At 43.7% G+C, this 13,365-nt stretch overlaps 1 protein-coding gene across 2 annotated transcripts in view; it reads left to right on the top strand.

Annotated features, from left to right (window-relative positions):
* Positions 1–221: 221 nt before the first annotated feature.
* INPP5F (inositol polyphosphate-5-phosphatase F) overlaps positions 222–13,365 on the top strand; it is a 38,226-nt gene continuing 25,082 nt past the window's right edge. Inside the window, exons 1-2 of one of the 2 annotated variants that reach the window (XM_083614994.1) lie at positions 222–736; positions 12,319–12,399. In XM_083614994.1, the coding sequence (XP_083471120.1) occupies positions 640–736; positions 12,319–12,399 (178 nt within the window). In that variant the 5' untranslated portion in view covers positions 222–639. The remainder of the gene's footprint in view (positions 737–12,318; positions 12,400–13,365) is intronic. The other variant, XM_083614995.1, reaches the window with a different exon arrangement.

A 13,365-nucleotide genomic window follows, 5' to 3' on the forward strand; every position in this document is an offset into this window, starting at 1 on the left:
TCTACAATCCTATTATTTGATGACCTTTCCCCCCCCCCCCTCTGTGGACTCCACGTCCTAAAAGAGCTAGTGAAAGAAGAGAAGCAAGCAAAAAACAACGATGCTTTCTTTCTGGATGAGTGGCAGACAGCACCGGCCTTTCGTATGCTATGTACACACGCTTGGCGAACAGGAGTGTCAGCAGCACAGCCTCCTCGCTGGTCCACCCCTCTCTCTCTGTGCACAGATTTGTGTCTTTTCCTAGGCCAGCGCGGGCGCCTGTCTCTGCCGAAGCAGCCTCGCTGCTTATCTCCAGGATAAAAACAACCACAAAGAAGGGCCTGGCAGCGGGAGTCACGTGTCCAGCGGGGCTCTCTCTCCCCCTCGCGCGCCGGAACCCTCCCGGCCTGAGCGCGGAGCGGCGACAGGGGCGGCAACAGCCGAAGGAGGCGGGCCCAGCCTCCAGGCGGCGGATGTGGTGCGCCGGGCGTGAGCGCGCTCCCGCCACTCTTCTTGGAATTTGGAGGGCTCGCTCGCCTTCTGTGGCCGCGGCGCGCCAAGCGGGGCAGGTCACTTCGCCGCGCCTCGGAAACCCGGCGGCGGGCTGAGGGGAGGCGAGGCCTCCCTCCCTCCCCTCTCGGCGCTCTTCTCGCCCCCAGCATGGAGCTCTTCCAAGCCAAGGACCACTACATCCTGCAGCAAGGGGAGCGGGCGCTGTGGTGCAGCCGCGCCGACGGCAGCCTCCAGCTGCGTCCCGGTGAGTCGCGGGGACGGGCAGGCTGGGCAAGGAAAGGGGCGCGCCGCCGCCGCCACCGCTGCCCGATGGGCTTCAGTCTCCGGAGTAGCAATTCTCCTCAGGGGAGGAGAAGACTTAAGGTCGGCCGGGCAGAGGGAGCTTTGAGTCCGGGTCGCCCAAGGGCGGCGGGAGGGCGGCGCACCTGCTGCGAGGCGGGCAGGGGGAGATGCTGGGCGCGCGCTCAGGTGAGCGGGAGGCGCCAGGTGGAGGGACAGAGGGAGGCAGGCGGCCGAAGGTGAGGGGTCCTCCTGCCGGAGGATTTGTGTATTGTGTATGACAGGCTGGGAGGAAAGAGGGAATTGTGGGCAGCGGGGCAGGGAAAAGAGGCGACTCTGGACATCGGATCCACCCGCTTGGTGACCACTTTTACCTTTGGGAGGTTGTGGCTTTCATTATTTGCACTACCTCCTGCCTGACTCGAAGCGGCTAGCAAACAGGGACACGCACAATCCCCCCCACCCCCACCCCCCACAATATGCTCTCAGACGAACGATATCTATAATAGTTCTTCCTTTCCTCACCTGTAAAGTCGGTGACTCAGAGCAAACTGTGAACTCTTCGTGACCTGATTTGTGTAGCTTTGAATTTCATTTCCTGGAAGTCCAAAAGCACTCTTAAGTACATGGAGTGTTTTACAATGTAAGTTAGTAGGGAATCTGTGCCCAGCCATAGGTCTGACCCACGGAAAGCAACACACCGCCTCCCCCCCCTCCCAAGAGTTACACCAGTTTTGCATGCCCTTGCACTGCATGGAGTTATTCTGTCACCCTCAGGATGTATGTGGCTTGCTGTGCCAGGCTGTGTGTAGATTAAAGCCATATGGAGATTTCTCTGTGGCTTGCGTATCCCAGACCAGTGTATTACCTGCCTTTTTAAATGTCTGGGTGGGTCAGACAGTGACTAATGCCTCATTGTAAGAGGGGTTTGATGCCCACCACATTAAAAGTGGTGGTGGTGCAAATGCTCCTTAAGGCCCTCTCTGGATCCAGAGGTACTGGACAACTGATGCAAATATTTCATTTTTTTAAGGCAAGGTGATCAAGGTGGGTGGTGTTCAATTGCACTTGTTATTGGATGAAACCGATTTTCTAGACCCAGCCCAGTCTGGCTTCTGACCTGAGTATGACATTGAGTTTGCCTTGCGGAGTATGCATTATTGGAAGAGAGAAGATGGGGGGGGTATGCTACCCCGTTTATTCTCACCAAACCCTCCATAGCTTTTGATATCACAGACCATGATATTGACCATGAATTGGGTGTTTTGGGCACTATACTACAGTGGTTCCATTCTTACTCTGTCAAAGAAAACAGCATTGGGAGACTTTTTCTTGTCCCCATGGTATTTTTGCTGTGGGGTGCCACATGTTTTTGTTTTGTCCCTGGTGCTGTTTAACTACTGGGAGGTGTCATCTGAATATTGGGAGTGCAGGGCCTTCAGTATACTGATACCCAGTACTGTATTGTCTCCATTCCTCTTAAATGACAGGGGCTGTGCATATGCTCAACCAATGTCTCAAGGCTATGATGGGCAGGATGAGATCCAGTAAACTGAAGCTGAATCAGAGCAAAATGAAGGTCCTGTGGGTTCATGGTTCTTAGGCTCAAGAATATGGTCTGTTTTGGATAGGGCAGCACACCCCTTGAAAGCGCAGGTTCATAGTCTGGGCTTGCTTCTGGATTCCAAGCTGTCACTGCATGTGAAAGTAGCCTTGATGGTGCCTATTCCCACTTCCGGCTGATTTTCCAGCTGTGGATGTTCCTGAACCAGGAAGGCTTGTCCTTCGTTTTCATCACTCTAATAACCTCCTGTATAGACTACTGCAATGCCCTTTATGTGAGACTTCCCTTGAAAATGTTGCAGCTCAGTTGTTGTTGGGTGCGGCCAGACAGGATCATATGGCTCCAATACTGAAGACATTGTGCTGGCATTGTGTTACCAAGCCCAATTCAAGGTCTAAACAACCTGGGGCCTACATTCTTGTCAGAATATGTTTCCTGATGCCTGCCACCCTGAGCTTTAAGATCTGCTGGAGAGTCTTGGCTTATAGCCCTGCCAGCCAGTGGGCCAAGCAAGACAGTGACATGAGACAGGGAATTCTCAGTGGCATGACTCCATTTATGGAACTCTCCCCAAATTAAGATACAACAGGCACACACATATAGATGAAAGGCAAAAATGCATTTGTTTGTGAAGGCCTTTGGAACCTTTCTGTTTGGTTCTGTATTTTATATTTTGTTATATTTTGTTGTAAGCTGCCTGCCCTATGCTCCAGTCTGGAGGAAGGGTGGAGTATGAAAACTTAGAGATAAATAAACAAGAGACACATTGTAAACTTTTGAAAGGGCAGGCTGTTTAGATGGTTCAGTGAAGAGACACGCTGACTGAGCTAAAATTTTGCTTAACCAAATTGAGAAGGAGTGTGTGGGCTGAGGGTTTGCTGGAGTTAGCCAGGATAGAGATTTTTTTAAAAGCAAGTTGATGGGAGTGCAGCACCTTGTGGAGTGGATAATATACCTGGGATTTATGAAAGTACTGTATACTGGTCCAATTTTTGACAGTTGGTGGTGGATAAGCTTGCTGAAGAAGGAAGTGTGTAGGAAGGTGGTGATCTCATCTGGTGATGCACACAAGGTGGAGGATGGCTAGGGAAGCAGAACAAATGAATTATAGAATTATAGAGTTGGAAGGGACTGTGAGGGTCATCTAGTCCAACCCACTGCAATTCACCCTGCCAAGAGTAAGTAGGAGCATGTCAGATTTAGTATGAAAGTGCCCCTCCCCTCTTATTTAGAGCTCTTGGAACGTGCAAGCCTTAAAAGGTTAGATGTCTGGTAATGGATATTTTTTTTGCTCCCTCTGTGCTACACAGTGGTACCTTGGGTTACATACGCTTCAGGTTACATACACTTCAGGTTATACACTCCGCTAACCCAGAAATAGTGCTTCAGGTTAAGAACTTTGCTTCAGGATAAGAACAGAAATTGGGCTCCGGTGGCGCGGCAGCAGTGGGAGGCCCCATTAGCTAAAGTGGTGCTTCAGGTTAAGAACAGTTTCAGGTTAAGAACGGACCTTCGGAACGAATTAAGTACTTAACCCGAGGTACCACTGTACTTCAGATAATTGTAAGTGGAATCAATTACAGTTCACTGACACTACCTTCCAAATGCAATATGGTGCTTGGTATGTTGTAATTTCTCCTTTGTTTAGCGCATTGTAGGAATTTAACATTTGCTTTTGAATGCTTTAGGAGATTCAAAGTAGCTGTGTTGTGTGTGTTTGTAATACAACCTTCCCCAACCTGGTTCCCACCAGAAGTTTTGGGCTAAAACTCCACAATATGTCTGTGCTACCTGGGGCTAATGGAAGTTGTAAGCCAAAATATCGTGGTGGCACAACTTTGGGTAAGACTGCTATAGGGAGATTTTACTGCTGATTTGCCAGGAATTTTTGACATTAGACGGTGTAACTATAGCTTATATGGAAATTACTATGCACTTGTTTTTGTATTGCTCATGTGTAAAGAGATTTCTTGCTTCACTTGCAGTCTTTTCACATGTTTTGTTAACGCTCATTTGATTTGCTCAGTTTGTGCTCTAATGAACCTATTGAATGATACCAAAGTATTGTCATAGCATTTAGTTTGTTCGGTGCATTTTTTAGAGCAAGGGTAGCAGAACCTTTTTTAGCCCAAGAGCAGCATACATTTGTGGAAACCGGGGTGGGATGGGGTGGGGGTGAGGGGCTGCATTCCATTGGTGGTTGAGGCAAAAATCAAAAGTGAGTGAGACAAAAATCAAAATTGGGTTCTATCTTTGTTATAACACACACAACACACACACAGCATCTTAAATCCAACCAGACAAAAAACATATTAACTTATTTCCCCACTCTCCTTGACCCCTCCCCCCGACAAAGTTCTTACTAATGTCCTCCTTTTTTCCAAAAGATGTGGAATGATCAGGGTGAGTGCTTGTCAAGATTCCTCCAGATATTGCTACACTGACTGGCAATGTCTGTCCAGAGTTTCAGATACGTCTTTTCCAGCCCTATCTGGAGACACTAGGGATTGAACCTGGGACCTTCACACAAACCTTTGCTTCACTACTGAGCTATTATCTTTTCACTTACATGCCTAAGGGGCTTTTCCTAACATTGCACTGACCTTTATGGGAACCTTTAGAGTAGCAATACTTTTTCAAGACCCTACACTTTTTGGGTAAGCTAGAATTTGCTGTCACCAGGATACCCCCTCCACTCGTTTCTGACTTTGTACTGTAAAAGTTGGGGAGATAAAGCCTTTTAGTTTAGGTTTTTGAGGCCCCGGGTGTGGTTTGCTTGAGGATGATCCCTGCCTACCCATCCCTCCTGCAGCTCCAAGATTGAGAGGAAGTATGGGGCTTTTCATGCTCAAAAGAGGATAGCCTCACACTTGCCATGATGATGTTCTACTTAACAGTTTTCTGAAGCGCAACACAAATGTTAAGTCACCATTACATTCTGCAACTGAGATCTGGGAAAGAGAGCGATGGCCCACCTCCTGCAGTCACCTTGAGACTTGAGCTCTGCATAGCGTCAGATGAGACCTTGTCCTCACCATTGGGATGGTACCTGGAAGGGTTCTTTTCAGAAGCAATATTTGCTGGCTAGCCAGATTTGTGGAACTCTTGAATGAGAACAAAGGAATAATTTTTCCTGTATGCTTTTATGTTGCTTATCAAAGTACATGATGTTTTGAAAAAGGAATAGCGGAGCTGCTGAAGGATACATTCATTATCTTTCTTTGTCTCCCTTTTGCAAAGAGCTAGTCTTGTGAGATGGCAATTAGAGTATCTTTCCCATTTATTATATAGAAAGTAACATGCTGGCCATGGGAAATCAGCAACCAACAGTTTTCATTGATTTGCAGTTTCATGAAGTTGTGTATCCTGGTATCACAAAGACTGCTAATCAAATACAGGTAAAATTACGTAGTCCTATATAAGCTACTCCCATACAATCATGTACTTATTGGGTATTCAGCTATATATATATATAGTCAGCATTTGATTACAACTTAGCATTGATCACACTGAGATTGACCCTGGAATGAAAAGTAAACCACCGAGTATTCTGTACTAATCACATAACACAAGGAGAATACTATACCTAGTATGAAGAATACAGTTAGAGTATTCAGGTAATGGATATGTTAGTGTCTCAGTTGTTTGCTGTATCTTTGATGCCAGATGTGTGTGCTGCATCCATCCATAAACAAAATGGCAGCTGTAAGAGTTAGTGTGAATCTTATAATCATAAATATAGTCTTCTTTTCTTATATAATCTACAAGATGATGCATGTGCAAGTATAGACGTATAATAATGCATGTACGATATAGGCTTTTATGTTCCTGTGAGTTCCACCACTTTTACATTGTTTTCACTGCCATTGTTACCTGTAGCATTTCTAAGTTGAGGTGCTCAAAGCATTTTGTCAATGACTAAGTTGCTCTGCCATAATTTGAAAGAAAAATATTGTCTGCACCTGTTTCAGTCTGTGTTCAGGTTTTGTTCTGGGACAGAATCTGTCTTGGCCACTTTTATGGATCACCTTGAGGGACTGCAGTTCTGCTACTTTTATTGGATCTCTCAGCAGATTCTGATACCATTGACCATAGCATCCTTTTGGTCTAAGTATGTGGGATGTGAGTGAGAGGCACTCTGTAGGAGCCAGTGTCCACTTTGGGGGTATTCCTGGGTCATCTTTGTTTCTGGAAGCCCAAGTGGCAACAGTGACTGAAATTCCTTTTGTCAGCTTTGGCTGGTATTCTGGCTGCAACTGTTCCTGCACGGGCATAGCCTTTCCACAGTGACTCGTGCATGGTAACTTTTTGATCTAACTACTGTAATGCCTAGGGATGCTGGTGGCGCTGTGGTCTAAACCACAGAGCCTAGGGCTTGCCGATCAGAAGGTCGGTGGTTCAAATCCCCATGACGGGGTGAGCTCCCGTTGCTCAGTCCCTGCTCCTGCCAACTTAGCAGTTTGAAAGCACGTCATAGTGCAAGTAGATAAATAGGTACTGCTCCAGCGGGAAGGTAAACAGTGTTTCCGTGTGCGGCTCTGGTTTGCCAGAAGCAGCCACATAACCCGGAAGCTGTACGCCGGCTTCCTCGGCCAGTAAAGTGAGATGAGCGCCGCAACCGCAGAGTTGTTTGTGACTGGACCTAACGGTCAGGGGTCCTTTTACCTTTTTAGTGTAATGCCTTCTATGTGAGGTGGCCCTTGAGGCTGGTTTGGAGGCTGTGGCTGGTGCAACATGCGCTGGCTGGGGTACCAACTGTGCACACATTATACTAGTTCTTAAATAATTGCAGCAATAAGCCAATAAGCTACTGAGCAAGGTTCATGGAGCTTTAGCTCAGTGTTAGAGCATCTGCTTTACATGCAGAAGTCCCTGGTATCTTCTGGCAAGGCCAGGAATGATTCCCATCTGAAACCCTGAAAAGCCACTGCCAGTCAGTGTAGACAGTACTTAGCTAGATGGACCAACGAATCTCAGGCAGTATAATCAGCTTTCTGGTGCCACAACTAGTAGAGGTTCAACTGATGGGGAAGCATTTTCTGTAACAGCAGCCTTTCATGGAATAGTCTGCCTTTTGACCTTAGGCAGGAACTATTTTTAATGTTATTTCAGTACCTTCTTAAAAACATATTTATTTAACCAGGCTTTTGCTTCTGTTTAATTCCCATGTGGTTATTTTCATTCTGCCTGACTTGCAGCTGGATTTGGTTATCATACTGTTTATTGTGTTTTTAAATGTGTACACCACTCACGACCTCAATATCTTGGTTAGAGGAGGTATACAAATGTAATAAATAGCAGATCATGTGGCAGAATTCCTCCTAAACTGTACCAATTCATATTGCAGGCTGTGATCACATTCTTAAATCACTGCCATGTAAAAATCCTCCCTTCCTTGCTGAAAACTGCACATTGGAGAGAGAATAGGATTAGGATAAAATTTCCCTCCTTGTGTGTAGTCTAAAATGGTACTTCGTTAAGATATTGCTGACTTTGTAGAATGGATCCCACTGTGCAGTCCCTACTCCAAAGTAGGCCTCATTAAATTCATTGTGGCTTATTCTCAGGGAAACATATAGGATTGCAGCTTTAGTTTCTATAGGGTGTAAAGTGATGTCTTCTTCTAGAATTGTCCACTAATATATTTCCCTGAGGGTATTGCTGGGCACAGTGTCATTGAGTCACATGACTTCTTGCATATGTCCCTGACATAATTTAGGCCTAGTATTGGATTCCCGCCCCCCTCATTTTGTTGATTGTGATTTACTATATTCACAGTCATTACCCTTTGACCCTCTAACAGCATGCCTGGTGGACTGACTTTTAAGTGGATGTGATGAGAAGGACATTAGTTTGTGCTGTATAAGGCTCTGATTTACAAAGATGATTCATTTAACTTAATATACCTGTTCAGATGGGGATATCTATCTATGGACTAATACTGTATTGTCTTCTGCATGCCTCCAAAAGCCTGAATTTGTAAAAGTATTGCTAGCCCTCTATTTGTGTTGTGTTAAATGATGATACAGTGTTTGGCAAAACTGTAAGGAAAGAATATATGATGACTGTGCTTAGTAACATGCAAGGCTACTGTTATAATTGTCAGAAACCCTACTTACTCTTAAGTGAGAGTCCAAATGGCTTATTGCATATAGGTGCCTGACATTATTTTGTTTATTGGGAGGTTCTTTTTTTAGCAATCTGACAGGTGTACAGCTTTTGCTGTTATGAAGCTTACATCTTTGATGACTGAATCTGTTTTGAGGCAAGTACAAATCTATTTGTGTCATGCTTACTCATCATCAAAGCTGTATGTCAAAAGAACAACTTGCAAAAGTTGGTAGGAAGGAATCCTGAAAAGACATTCTGAATTTGAGGATGACAAACCCATTTTATGATCTAAAAATTACCATGTACTGGAACATATGACTGGCTAGTTTTCCCTCTCAGCTTTAAATTATTACTGTTTGCACATAATTATAATCTAGACTTGCTGGTTTATTGGGAATGAGAAGTGATAACTCCCACTGCACTCCTCCCCAGCACAAGCAGGATAAACAAACCAGGAAGCATTGATTTACCATTATGTCTGTACCAGGGATTATTATTTGTTGCTCCCTAACAAGCCAGAATTGCTATCCAACCTGAAGCCATGGTTTTGTTATTGGATTGCTGATTGTGACTTGCAAGGGAGGAACAAGCCACAATCCTTGGTTTGCATATAGTGGGAAACCAATGGCCCTTTTATTTATCATGTTTGAGCCAAGGTAGAGGAGTGCAGTGTGAGAAATCTGGCAGTGTACACATCACAGACAGAGAATCTGGCATATTGTTGCATCTGAAAGTGGCCTATGATTGTCTCACAGTTCCTGGGGCATGCAGTTGCACAATAGCCCTCTTAAGAGAAAATGACTTTGCACCCACTTTGGATATTGAAGATAGAATATTGAAGATGCTTAAATATTAACAGTGAAGCCAACCTCACTTGGTGCTTATATGCATCTAAAGGTAAAGGGACCCCTGACCATTAGGTCCAGTCATGACTGACTCTGGGGTTGCGGCGCTCATCTTGCTTTATTGGCCGAGGGATTAAACGACTATACAAATTCATGGAGGATAGGACCAAGCCGTACTACAATAAAGTAGCCACCATCTACCAGGATAGAAGAGTTATGTTGCTCCCAGATACGTTGTGGTGTTCCACACATGTGTCAGCATCATGCCAAGTTGGCGCCAGAGCATACCTCATCACCTGCGCCGGAGACATCTTGTCAAGAGGTTTTGCTAGTCAAACCACTCTTAACATGTACACTGATCCTAAGGACAGTCCTGAAAGCTAGTTCAGCGGCTTCCTCAGAAGCATCCTTATCTTCTCCTGGAAAAGTTGTTCTTTCTTAGACTGGGGAGGGTCTTCCCCACTCATCACCATAGGTGCCTAAAGTTCTTATGATGATCTGTGCCTTGAAATTACGATGCAGGCCTCCGTGATGCACGTCTAGGAATGAGGGAAGGAAGGAAGGCATTTGAACTGTGTTTAGTTGAGGCTGTGCTGAGAGTAGCCCAAAGATCTCAGAAGAGGAGATCATTCATGTTTCCTGCCTCGTTTCTGCAGCTGGCCAATGGTAAGAGGCCTATTCCAGTCCTTGGCAGCGGATAAGGCATTCAAGTTAACACCTCGGCATTCACAGGAGAGTCAAGGGATGGAGGAGGAGGCAAATGCATGTTAGGTCCAACAAACCACAGTATCTTTGTTCTTATGCCAACTTGGTACTGGCTAGTCAAATTGTGGCTCAGTGTTGAGTCTGAGTGCAACTATAACGTTGAAGTGACTTGCAGCTTTGTTGTCCAGATCATTCTAATAGGTGGCAAAGTGCCAAGCCCTCCTTTGTTCCATTTCTTTGTTTCTGAGCAAACCTAGCAATATCAACAGATCTATTCAGATTGTTTATAAATACAATAGGAATTCAGGGTAGCAAAGTGGCTGGCACCAGAAACATTTCCCAAATGGTGCTTAAACTGACAGTGTCTCTAGACAAAAGAGCATCAGCTTGGTCTGCACTCTTTGCTCTTTAAACAATAGCTTTTAATCTTATTGTGAAATTGTTTTTCTTGGAATAGAACATTTCCCTATAGAATATTTCTTTGAAATAAAGTTTAAAAATACATTTATTCTGAGTAGCAGTTTTACAAAAACCTTTGTCCGAACATCAACTTTAGTTTGTGTGCTTTCATTTTAAACCTAAACAGCACTGTTGGTTGTTCCTAAAACCTTGATGGAGTAATCCATTAAGAATAGATATTTTTGCATTCTTTTCTTTCCTTGAAATCAGAATTATTTGTGCCGGAATAACTAATTTCCAACCAGGGAGTTGCAGAAGTTTTATCAGTTGTTCTGATCCATCAAACTAAATATGAGCAGAAAGAAAAAAAAAGGAAGTACAGCAGCAAGATCATATACTCTTCAGAACTGGCATTACTGCCTCTGCAGTATTTGTTCTTCCTAGCTGGTTAACTAACTGTTGAAAGGGTATACTGTCTGTAGCATGGGTGGTGGACAGCATTCTTTGGTTGAGGGAGCTGCATACAGGATGTGGGCAGAGATAGAGCCAACGGTGGGCAGAGCAGAGACAAACGTGTTCTGGATTTATTAATATGGAACAAGGACCACTCTTGCTTCACTTTTCAGCATGACTACATTGGAACATTGGATTATAATTCCCAATCCTATGCTTTTTGGAAAAACATCATATATACAACGAAGGGTGGCACTCTATCAGCACAAGGACTTTGGGCTGCACAATAGAATTTCCCCTACCTCTCCCCTCCCTGTGTACCCCCTAAATTGGTTCTGGGGGTTCCTTACAACCCTCTGGAGGAGATTTGAGGAAAGCGTATGGAGAGAGAGGGGAAGAAGTTCTGGTGTGCATGGGGCAAAGTGCATGTGGCCTCATATTCCATACATAGTTTATGCCCTCACACATATCTGCTGAACACCTGAATAGGTGGTCTTGGAAAAAATGACACTAACAGTACAAGTGCTCCTGGTGAGTAAGAATGTTAAGCACTCCAGAGATTGAACTGTAAATTCCATAGGCTATTTTGGAGTGTGGTTGTTCTGGTCTCAGGCATAGAAGCAATAGGGGAGTGCAGTGTTGGCCCTTTCAATGGCTACTTCTAAATTCCTTAAACTTCTTTCTTACAGGAGAGTGAGAGCACTCTTGCCAAGTTTTCTTCAACTTGTTGACACCATGAGTAGTATGTGAATAGAGTGGCATTCATACTTTAAGGGTGTGTCATCTATGCTCTGATTATGAACTCTAAATGAGTCATGTTTGTACAATTAAGTTACTGCAGAGAGCTATTTTCCAGTTATATAAACTGGAATGAACTTTGTAAAATTGTTTTTAACTCCTTGCTTAAAATAAAACTTGAAGAAAACTTTTGGGCCTCTACAAGTAGGAATTCGGGTCTTGGAAGTTCACCCACCCTTATATTTCTTGCTGACTACAGCAAATAGGGTAGCTGGTGGTAGGAGGTTTTTTCTAGTATATCTGCCTAGTCCTCACTTGGGGTATGAAGAGGGAGCAGTAGAACAGAAAACTGAGATGTTGCCTACAACCACTGGCTTGGGTTGCCTTGTAATTGGCATAGTAAACATGACATTTAAAGATGAATTCTTTCTTTATGTCCCAGGGGGCCAGCTTTAAAAATGAATATGGTATCAGAATAATGGAGCCTTCACATATTCCAGTGGGAACCTGTTGAATCCGTAGAGAGTGACCCATTTACAAAGTTATTAGCTAGAAAAATATGTGTTGAGATAACGTACTATAGGAATGAGCAACTAGAGGCCTTGCTGCCAAATCCATCCCTTGGAGAGGTAGGATCAAAACAAACAAACAAACAAATAACCAGACTTGCTTTTAAATTGCTTACCACAGATTCTGATTTGCATTTTTGTTTGTCTAAAATTTCTCCCACAGCTACTGACCTGCTTTTGGCTTGGAATCCAATTTGTCTGGGCTTGATTGAGGGACTTATTGGAAAAGTTCAGCTTCACACAGGTATGAATAGTAAAATTCTTTATCTTACCAGATTGATGGTTAATGTTAAAATTGCTATGCCCTTTTGTGCTTGTAACCCCCCTGACAAGGCTTTGCTACCTATAATTGATAAAACTAAAGTGGGCTTTGTCAGCGCCTCTCAGACTGATTTTTCTGACACTTTCATTTGTTTCATGTCAGTGTCTGAATTGCAACACATAAATAACTGGCTCTATTTACATATACAGTGGTTCATGTATATTTTGTTGTGTTTTCTTGACCTGAGGAAAAGGTAATTGGGAGAGGGGGGAGGTAAAGAATCAGCATCTTCCTGTAAATAGAATTTCATGAAGATACAGAGGTAAGTAAAATGTGATGCTTTAGTTCAGCTTGAGCATTATTTGCAAATATAAATGCAAAGTTCTTGTAGATATCAGTTTAATTTTGGATTGTAAATAAAGGTGACTAATGATTTCCTACAAATGACAGGGATATAAAAATGTTCAGCGGAAGATGCAGTTTTCTGGAGCATTGATTACTAACATTTTTTTAGACTGGCTTTCTCATCTAGTTTCCTCAAACACCATCTGCTTCATGTTGATATAAGAAAAGCTAGACAAGCTTGATTCTATTAATGGAATAGTATTGGAAATCCTGCCAAAGAAACAGCTCTCACACATTGAATATTTCAAAAGTGAGGTCAGCATGCTTCTTATTTGCTTCTGCTCTAGAGTTGTTTAGCTGACCTTTAAATAATAAATACTGTTAACAAGCGGTATTTGTCAATTGATCTTTTGTAATAGTTAGAAATGGATTAAAAACCAATAGTTGCCACAAAACACTAAATTCATGGTTAACAAGAAAAACCCACACATCTGATTTTCATATGCTTGAAAAAACTTCCTTTAATACTAGATTTTATTTTAAAATAGAACCAGTGGTGTTACCTACATGGAACACAGATAGCTATGAGTGACCCCTATGCTC

Source organism: Podarcis filfolensis (genome assembly GCF_964270895.1).
Source record: "Podarcis filfolensis genome assembly, chromosome: 5".
NCBI lineage: Eukaryota > Metazoa > Chordata > Lepidosauria > Squamata > Lacertidae > Podarcis > Podarcis filfolensis.